Raw genomic sequence first — 9,523 nt, forward strand, 5'->3', positions numbered from 1 at the left:
AGTAAAATGCGTAATTGAAAATAATTATGAATTTGATTAAAAAAAAAATAAAATCTTGAAGGAGCCATGGAAAACCACTAAGACTGAATATTTTTTACTGAATATCCCCTCATATGGTTCATTTTCCAATACATATTCCATTGGCGTGCAGATATTTTATTTCTTTTGGTGCCGTGCAAGGTTCTCAGGTTTTTTTAAGTTAAAAACAAACAATTACAACATTTAATTCAATACTGTTTTTATTTCTCTTTATCAACACATTATACTAGATAGAAGGTATTACTGAGGGCCCTTGTATAATGATTTCTAACATACAAATATACAATATATTCTGTTCGACTACTACCCATTTAAACTTACAGTAAGTAAACAATACAACGTTGGAAAGTTCTTAAAGTAGCGCTAACAGTTGAACATATAAGCTTACCTGACTAGAGTCACACAGCTTACCTTCTTACTACTTGATAATTAATCTGCAAAAGAAGTCCTGTTAAAATAAACTGAAGCTTAGTTAACCGGGTCTAAGGTCAGTTTTAATTATTGTTAAGGTGACAATCAGTGCTGGAGAAAAGTAAGTGAATAAGGCACAGTAAGTTCACGCTGCACAGAATTATAACTCCGAAAGTGACGTCTGCCAGTACTACCTTGGAACTAGTGAATGTCCGTACAGGGCAGCGTAAAAAGAAAAACCTCTTTCAGCGATCAAAAGCCTTAAACTGTGCCTTTCTATGAATAAAACCCGAAAAAACAAAGTCCTGGTTACTTTACCCTTAGGATATTACCATAGAAAACCATGAAGAATGGGTAGTTTACATGGAAACTATCTTCCAGTTAAAGTTGCCAGTACTTTGATATTATAGGCTCTAAAGGGGGAATTCAGCGACAGTTGCAGTCAGTGCCGAGTTGATCAATCAAAGTTTAATCTTAACTAGAATGCGATTGAGTGATCATATTATTATTTTTTCCCTATCAATAATCAGGGGTGTAGGTAACCACGAAATAGTGGGTGAATTGTTTAAATAATAGTTATTTTTAAACATGGTTTAAACATATCAAATCGAACTGAGAATATGGCGCCTCTGAGTATTTTCAACATAGTTTTATAACTTAAAGTTTTCTAAAATTTGACATTGTTTCATGACTGAATCTCTAATTGAATATCGCAGGTACGCCCCTGATAATTAAGTTCATTATATTGGAATTTTGTAAAGTTTAATGAGGTCATCTTTCGTTCCATGTCCATTCACGTTAAAATCTTTACTGTTATTCACAAAATCACCTGCTACGCTACAGACTTTTAACCAACAAACTTTTAAATTTCAATATTCTACTCCCACTTTAATACAAATCATTGGCGTGCCCTCAAGTTTAAACTTTAATTGAGCAACTTAGGCTAAATACTGGGAACATTCATGTTCCAGCTACAGATAAAATTCTGTCATTGTAGCTCAAATTCCATCTTAAAGTCAGCTGATCGGGAACGTACTTAGAAAGGAATATTGTATTACCTGACTATCGAGTTGGTTTCATCCACGGGGGACGTTGTTAGGGAGAAGAGACCACTGGAAGGCCTTGCCTAAAATTCACTCACACATTTAAATAATCAACTTTAGGCCAACTTTTAGCACATACTCTTTCAGTTTGAGTGGCAGCGTTGCAGGTATTTTGAGTGTCCTGAGCGAAGAGGCAAGAGGGCAAAGTTCTAGTTGCCAGCTCGTCAATTTGTTTTTGCAGGTTCGAAACCGTGTTCTCCTTATCTTCCAACTGCCCCTAAAGGGTCAATACTCAATTTATCTCAAATAATCATACCTTAGCCACGAGAATCTCACCTGCAAATAAAGCACCTGCCTCTTTAAGTCGGTCAACTCTAACTTGAACTCACTGCTATTGTTATTCTCGTTGAGAGAGGCTTCTGAGTAACAGTTGTCGGTATCAGACTAAAGATTAGTCTTTCAGTGTCATTTACCCCTTTAAATAAACAACTTACATCATTTAGCACCCTCTTCAAAGTTAGCAACATGGTCTTAATAGCAATGATATCCTGCTGTACTGCTGAGTGGTTGGCTTTGGTGAGGGTCAGACACTCTGAGAGATCAGCCTGGTTGCTAATGGAGTAATTTCGTTTTTTGGGGCTTTTTGGGGCAATTCTGATTCTGCTTGGAGAGCTTAAGTTGGAGAGGGAGTTTCTTGGAGTCACGCTGAAGCATGCAGTTAATCAGTAAAAGGGGATTAATTATTACTCTTTACTAACCTCTTGAAAAGGCTCCTCCTAGAGTCGTTGAAACTCAACTTCCTATAACTTAAACTCAGTATCTCAGATTATCACTGCATTTAAAATATACCTGTCTTTGTCCCACGCATCAATAACGTCATTGGTTTGGCTCAAATCAAAGTCCATCATCAAATCCTCACTTCCAATGCTGTCGCATGCAGATAAACTGTCCAGGCTGCTTCTGTTTTGATTTTTCATCTCTCTGTGCCTTCTGGGTAGTAATGGGCTGACGAAGCTGTGAAGTGCCTGCCTCTGGAATGCTTCATGATTCAAACTTATTCTAAAAAACTCAACTCTTACCTCAAAAACTAGCTCTGGTTGATCGGCAATTTCGTCATCAATGAGGAAATCTTCCTTGTCGTCTGATAGTGAGAGGGAAAAAGATACGTTTACTGGAGATGCTGGAGAAGATGAAGGAGTCAGTTTCTCGTTCACCTCTTTGGAGTTTGAGGAGGAATTTTCTGGTTTCTTTTTGTCTAATTCTTCAGTTTCTGAGGAGCTCAACAAACTCTCTACGGGGGACAGAATCTCGTCGTCTAAGAGGCCAGCTACAAGACAACGAACCTCATTAATTTGAGGATTTTTTGATTGATTAAAAGAAGGAATTTCTATGAGGGAATGAGTAAATTCTTCACGTTTTGGCGGATATGAAGAATATTCTAGAGGTGTCTGGAGGTTTTTAGAGGGTAAAATTTTCTTAAACTGTTAAAACATGGACTTCAAAGTCCGTGGAATAGCAAAGAATATGATTATTTTGAAATTTCATGATCCATCTAAAGATATTCTCCTTTTCCAGAAGTGAAATTTCCTTCAGTTTGAGCCGCTACAACATGGAGATTGGAATACTGGCAGTGGCGGAGAAACGGGTTGGCGGATGGAAAGAATTTTCCAAAATTTTCTGCAGTCTCACGATTTTTACCGAGAAAACTTACCGCCATTGCTACTGGTGGCTACTGCTGCGAACTTCGGATCCTCTTCAGATAAAGTGAGATGCATGCTATCCTTAAGACTATCGATCATGTCTAGAGAGTTGGACATTAGGGGCTTCTTCTGCTCCCATTCCTTGTTGCACAGTTGTCGTTTGGGGCTTAAACTCAAGCTAATGTCATCAGCCATGGCCTCTCCTGCATTAATCTGTTAGATAACCTCATCAGTAAAATATCAAGCTTTGCTTAAAAACACTCACCCAGTCCTGGTCGCAAGACCCTTGAGGACTATCCCTATCTAGGATGGAATGAATGCCTCGAGATTTGAGGAAGTTGCCTGGAGGGGCGGATTTGAGGGCTATATTCTTGTTGTCTTTGGTTTTCGTGCTAAAATTCACATAATGGTAATACCATGAATACCTACTGCGAATGTTCAAATTAATTCTCTAATGGTCAATAGATCACAGAACCGCTAACTTTATCTGGAAAATGATATCCATAGAAACCAAGAAATTAGCCAATGCTTTGCTATGATTTCAATGCGATACCATAGAAATCATCCCCTTGATAAAGTTCACTTTTCCACACTTAGTAGTCTCAATAAATTACTAACTCCATATTGAAGAGAGATGGTAAGGATGGTAGTGGAGGAGGAGTGTAGGCCTCATTGAAGCTCTCGCAGTTGTCTATGCTGACTCTTTCTTGCCAGGCTGCCTCATCAGGGCTTCGGAGGGTGGTGATTTTCACTGAGTTTTCCTCTTGCCTCCTCCAAAGTCTTGCTGATCTTCTGTTGTTGTTTGCTATGGTTTTGGCTGTTTTGGTTTCGATAACCCTTATCGGCTCCGGTTGCGGAAGGCGGGTAGTCTGGAGGGTGAATTTACCCTATGACAAAAATGCTTTATAAAAGAGATGAATGAGCTTGAATATGGGGTAATTTTTGTTAATAACAATTTTAGTCACAGTTGATTCTGAGCAAGGTAAGACACAATTCAAGTGAGTCTCGGCAATTTGCTCCAAATTTCCAAGAAAGATAATTATATTCTTCAGAAATAACCCAGGGAATGATGACATCATCATCATGAATCACATTATCACAGACTCAGAATCCTAGATGACAAGCATGTGTTAATGAAACTGATATTAAGTAGTAAAATACTAAGTAATAAAATTCTATTCATGACTCAGAATTTGATAAATTACCCACTATCCTGATCAAAATGCGATAAAACCAAGAACTTATTGTTCGGTGTCAGAAGTTTTGGCAGATCATTAAAAAATCAAAGAAATAAGCGCATATTACAATGTGGGACTCAGAACCCTAGCAAATCTCTGTTTCGCTACCAAAACCTATAACTCCATCAGGGTCTCAACAACCTTTCTGATCCTCTACTTACCGTTTTCTCCTTGCACGCATCGTCTGTTCTAGTGACTTCAGTTTTCTCAATGAGTTGCGTCCTAGTCACTAGAGTGACGTTACGAGTGAAGGTGCTGCAAAGCGCCTGCTCGACCTCAGGGCTGGGCGAGCTTAATCGACTTGCCACGTTACCGCTTCGATTTTGCTGAGGCCTAATGATTACATCATCAAATGTCTTAACGAATATTTAAAAACTTTTACCTATTGCCCGATTTATTGGAAGGGGGAGCGCTCTGAGGTTTCTGAAAGGAAGACGCAGTGGTGTTCATGGAGGTATTCCTCCTCATCGCTTTGTTGCCGTTGGCGTCTGGTGTGTAGTCTTTCGTAGTAGTCTCCCACGCCACTGCAGGATTGTTTACAGTCATAGGCGTAGGGCGCCTCTGGAACCCGAAAGACATAGCGACCCCTTTGGTGCATTTTTGATTGGGTTTCTTATGGCTCGCTTCATTGGATGGGTAGATTTTGTGGTCTTCAGTTTTAGCGTCCTGAAAAAGCACAAGTGTTCGATGTGTCCAATAAAGAACAGTTGCGTTACCTTAGGATATTTGTGCTTCTCCATCTTTGCCTTTTTAGTCTTCTTGTTGTGTGAAAGGACGCTTTTGATGCTTAACTTGCTCGGTTTGCCATTACCAGAGCTGCATTGCCCCATGAATCTAAACCAACTATTGCAATAGCGATTACACCAGATCTAGCAACCATGTTACTCATGTATTGGCAATTACCTTTACTGTTACTCCTCTGAAGGGCCCCCTTGGACATACTAGTGGTAGATTATTTAGAACAAGTTCAACCTTATAGATGATAATTAACACTTTTGAAAACACAGTAAAATTTCAGATTTAAACAGGATTGCATCTCTGTGAAAGACGCAATAATACTACCATTGTCAACTGTCCGGTCACCGCGCAAAGACCTTTGGAAAATCGATGGAGATTCCGATCAATAGTGCAATGGAAAGCGGCGTCGCGACGTCGTCGTGGACGGTGACGACGACGCCGGAAAAACCATTGCCAAGATCAGATTGTGGGTTTCTTTGCGTGCAGGTCTTGCAATTGAATTTTAATTAATACTAAACTTCAAATCAGAAATTTTTAATTTTTAAACATATATTTTTTTATTTCGCATTTGCCCACTACTCATCCTCAGTCTTTTGTTCTGTTCTTCTTTTTTGTACTGTTTTTTTAGTCACCGATGAGTTTACAAGGGTTAAATTGCTAAATTCAGTTTGTAGAATTTTCCCGTTCCAGTTCTTGCCTAGTTACGTAGGTAGAACCCATGGCATAGATTTTTTTAATTTTACAAAATTGACAAGTTTAAAGCAGTGAAGAACCACGCTCAAAGACACGACTATGCTATTTTATATACAGGGTGATTTATTAACAACGAGACGACCGAAAGCTGGAGATGCTATACGTCAACTAGTGACCATTGGAGAAAATATGCCTTGTTCGAATATTGATAATTTCGGATATATACAGGGTGGTGAAAGTTAAAATTTTAATTCATTTTTTTGCCATTATTCTGAAAATATCTAGGTTAGGCAATTGAAAATTTGAGAGTTATGTTTTTTAGATAACGAATTATGTATTCTAGAAAATGAAAATACTCTTGATTTATTTCGGTCTTAATTTCTCATGTTGTAAAATTTAAATATAAGTTTGGTAAATAGATTTTTTTCGAAATCGGATCAAAATATCGAAAAGAAATAAGAATTCATAATTAATGGAAAAATGATTGCTCTTTCAGATTTTGAATCAAATTTCATGTTAGACCTACAGGGTAAAAAGTTATTAACTGTAAAATCTGTAAAATTGAGACAACGCACCAATTGCAAAACGTACCTTATTCGCCACCTAAAAAAACATAACTTTACATATTTTTAAGTGTCTAACTTAGATATTTTCAGAATAATAGCAAAAAATGAATCAAAATTTTAAGTTCCAACACACTGTATATATCTGAAACTATCAAATTTCGGATAAAACATATTTTCTCCAATGATCACTATTTGACGTGTAGTATCTCCAGCTCTCGACTGTCCTATTTTTAATGTATCATCCTGTATATTCAATAAAATATCACCAAAAATGACCAAGAATAGAATAATTTTGATCCAATTTACATCATATTTATTGTCTCAAATTTTAACTTTAATTCTTCCCAATAATATTTTGTTCAGGATATCGAGCTTCGTATTGTTTGAAAATCTCCAAAATGGACTTCAGGGTTTCTTCGCTATTGGGGATGATTTGTTCTGCTGGCAATATAAAACCATAGGTGCCCTTGTCTCTGAGCTCGTAAGTGTAAGCGATGGAAGTATTGAACTCTCCTTTGACCCAGTCCATACTACTTCCAGTTGCAATGTCTATGCGCATGATTGAATTAAGAACTATCGGTGACCATCATCAGTCAAAACTTACAAATGGTTTCTGCAACGTTGCCAATCACGTACTGAGTGCCGTGCACTGATTCTAGTTTATTCATGGCCACTTCAGCAATCTCCTTCTGAGAATTATTATTTAATTTCAGAGTAAGAAATTTATCACATTTGAACATATAACTACCATATCTTTGTAATTAGCTAAATGTTCAGTGGTATGTCCGAAGGGCAGCAGTAACATTTGAGAGTACGAGTGGAAATCGAGGTATGCCACCATGTTCTTCTGTATACTCTCGATGAACTGACTCATGACCTTGACTGAAGGCTCAGAAAATGGCTCAGGACCGGCGTAAATGTCTGAGCAAGGGTTTTGAGACGCCCCTCCATTCATCCATTGGTAGCCCCAGTTACGGTTCGGATCTGCGCCCCAGCAGTGAATATTGTAGCGAGTGCGGGTTTTGCGCCACATACGGTCCTATAAAAGTAAAAGGTGTTTAATCCCTTATCAAATTCGAAATTCTACTTTGTCCTTCTTATCGAGGAGAAAGCGAAGGTAAAAAAGCACCAGGAAGGAATCATGTACCTGCTGAGTATTAATTATCTACTTACGAATTCATGGGAATAAACGAATCCATCGGGATTCATGACAGGGAAGAAATACCAAGTATACTTCTCAGCCAGCGCTCTGACATCTAGTTCTTCACTCCTGAGGTATCGGTCCAAGAGCCACGTAGCCGTGGCAGACGTGATCCTAAAATCGAATTGATTCCTAGATTTATCCAGACTAAATCCACCAAATGTACCATTCTCTGGCATGAATGTTAAACTCCATGAAAACCACCTGCTTCTCGACGTTGGGACTAAAGTCCAACTTCAACCCCACTATATCCCGTCCTTCCTGGCTCTTTCCGGGTTTCAGAATTTCGACCTTCTCGGAGAACTCCACTGCCAATTCCTCCAACCAATTGTTAATCTGGTAAACCAAACCCTATTAGTCTTATTTGGATGAAAGTCTTGAGGGAACTACAGACCTCATCAAGTGTGTTGTAAACTGTCCAGTTCACAGGATTGGGTTCACTAACCCTGGCCCACCTATTCTCCAAATCGATCACCTGCTGAACGTCTTCCATCATGATACTTACGTCCACGTTCATGATGGCCAACGACCTCTCAAAGTAAATCTGCATTTCTGGGGCTGCCATGAGGGTCGCTTCGCTTCCCACCTTGGTGGCTCCACGCCAGAACTGGTATTTGGAGAACTCCATGGCCTCAGTATCCCATTCCTGCAGTTCCTTGAGGGCTGCCTCATTGTTGGGGGTGATTTTGTAGACTTTGTAGTTGCGGTAACTCAATTTGGCCGCTGTCATGTAGAACAGCAGAGCCAGGAAGAGCGAAACTAATAGCTTCATCTCAATAGGAAAGATTTTAATAGTAAAGGAGTGTCGGGGGTGAGTTTTTGTGCTTACCTTTAGCTATTCATATCAAAATGGAACTAAAAGATGAGCGCAGTGGCAATAAATATAAAGATAAGGATTACCAGTTTACGAAATAATTGTTAAATGCGACAGCTGCGATAATGTTTAGAATAAATTTATAAGGGGATTAATGGAGAAATTCTCTTGAGTTGGAATATTTCGGGATCACTTTCTTTGTCTATAAAAGGCAGCTAAAAACACCTTTTGCGATAATTTTTCTGCACACGGCTGAGTGCAGGTATTTGCTTATCATTGTTTAAGAGCTGTATTAATTGTTTGCTTCATTCACAGTTCAATCGCGTCCATTTCCAGCTATTTCTGGCCAAGTAAAACCCAATTAAAGACGACTTTTTCCTTATTCTGCGTAATTGAGATCCTTCAAAGGATGTTCAACATTTTTGTATAAATAAATTCACTTTTTCGTAATGCGTGTAAAATACGAGCGATTTATAACCGCTCTCCTTGTTAGGCTGTTTGGGACAATACAAACCTGGATTTAATTGATCTTAATAAAAGCATCATTTTGGTTACAATCGATTTGTCTTGACGGGAAATGAACTCTGATAGTAAAATATTTGAAAATACGCGGATGTAGTGTTAATCCCCTTATAGCTTCTTTAATAATAAATTTATAATGGTTCATAAAAGTATCTAGATAAGACGGGTTACTTAAACCTGGAGTTGATCATTTGGTGCACAGAGATAATAAAATATTTGCTAGGTATCTTAGGAGTATTTGCCTCCGGTTTTTATTTGTTTAAAGCTGTGGACTTTTACGGTTTTTGCACAAACATTTTATCTATTTAATTCTGATTGCCTTTTCTCATCGAAGCAAGGTGCCCCTCGATACGCTAAATAAACAAATTTATAATTAATACCTGCAGCAAAACTTGGGTTCCTTGCTTACTTAGAATTAAAAAAATTGCAGGTCTTTACAAGCTCCTCCTAGTTGTCCGTCTCTCGTCTCATCAATGATTACTGAAATTACGTGCCATAATAACCCTTAAGGCGAATGTAGCAATATTTGAAATTTAAGGTTTATAAAGTTATAGCTAT

General features: G+C 38.3%; 2 protein-coding genes across 7 annotated transcripts; both read right to left on the reverse strand.

The window, feature by feature from the left end:
• Positions 1-221: 221 nt before the first annotated feature.
• Positions 222-5,512, reverse strand: LOC136411422 (uro-adherence factor A). 6 transcript variants are annotated; one of them, XM_066393983.1, is made up of 15 exons: positions 5,335-5,512; positions 5,148-5,274; positions 4,814-5,097; positions 4,593-4,764; positions 3,812-4,080; positions 3,459-3,585; positions 3,205-3,409; positions 2,573-2,820; positions 2,343-2,524; positions 2,252-2,293; positions 1,988-2,198; positions 1,830-1,937; positions 1,633-1,770; positions 1,509-1,576; positions 222-473 (listed from the first exon to the last, which is right to left on the reverse strand). In XM_066393983.1, exons 2-15 carry the CDS (start codon positions 5,259-5,261, stop codon positions 458-460), a joined length of 2,184 nt encoding a protein of 727 aa, XP_066250080.1. In that variant the 5' UTR covers positions 5,262-5,274; positions 5,335-5,512; the 3' UTR covers positions 222-457. The 6 variants fall into 6 exon arrangements, with proteins under 6 accessions (XP_066250080.1, XP_066250075.1, XP_066250079.1 ...); XM_066393978.1 differs by lacking the exon at positions 222-473 and adding an exon at positions 491-651 and having other exon boundaries at positions 5,148-5,265; XM_066393982.1 differs by lacking the exon at positions 222-473 and adding an exon at positions 491-651 and having other exon boundaries at positions 3,812-4,062.
• A 1,203-nt stretch (positions 5,513-6,715) lies between these two features.
• Positions 6,716-8,511, reverse strand: LOC136411429 (zinc carboxypeptidase-like). Its single transcript, XM_066393995.1, has 7 exons — positions 8,459-8,511; positions 8,024-8,401; positions 7,796-7,965; positions 7,602-7,743; positions 7,177-7,467; positions 7,033-7,117; positions 6,716-6,977 (listed from the first exon to the last, which is right to left on the reverse strand). Exons 2-7 carry the CDS (start codon positions 8,399-8,401, stop codon positions 6,763-6,765), a joined length of 1,281 nt encoding a protein of 426 aa, XP_066250092.1. The 5' UTR covers positions 8,459-8,511; the 3' UTR covers positions 6,716-6,762.
• Between the last annotated feature and the right edge of the window lie 1,012 nt (positions 8,512-9,523).

The sequence above is a fragment of the Euwallacea similis genome, chromosome 10, assembly GCF_039881205.1.
Source record: "Euwallacea similis isolate ESF13 chromosome 10, ESF131.1, whole genome shotgun sequence".
NCBI classification, from domain to species: domain Eukaryota; kingdom Metazoa; phylum Arthropoda; class Insecta; order Coleoptera; family Curculionidae; genus Euwallacea; species Euwallacea similis.

Bases quoted from the DNA above. Each gene is read 5' to 3' on its own strand.
- LOC136411429 (XM_066393995.1), bottom strand. From the start codon at position 8,401: ATGAAGCTATTAGTTTCGCTCTTCCTGGCTCTGCTGTTCTACATGACA. The intron at 7,744-7,795 runs GTACATTTGGTG...ATTCGATTTTAG, and splicing joins AACATTCATGCCAGAGAATG to GATCACGTCTGCCACGGCTA. The intron at 7,118-7,176 runs GTAGTTATATGT...AATAATTCTCAG, and splicing joins TAGCTAATTACAAAGATATG to AAGGAGATTGCTGAAGTGGC.
- LOC136411422 (XM_066393978.1), bottom strand. From the start codon at position 5,261: ATGGGGCAATGCAGCTCTGGTAATGGCAAACCGAGCAAGTTAAGCATC. The intron at 1,938-1,987 runs GTAAGTTGTTTA...ACTAATCTTTAG, and splicing joins TGAAGAGGGTGCTAAATGAT to TCTGATACCGACAACTGTTA. The intron at 1,771-1,829 runs GTGAGATTCTCG...TTGACCCTTTAG, and splicing joins GGCAGGTGCTTTATTTGCAG to GGGCAGTTGGAAGATAAGGA.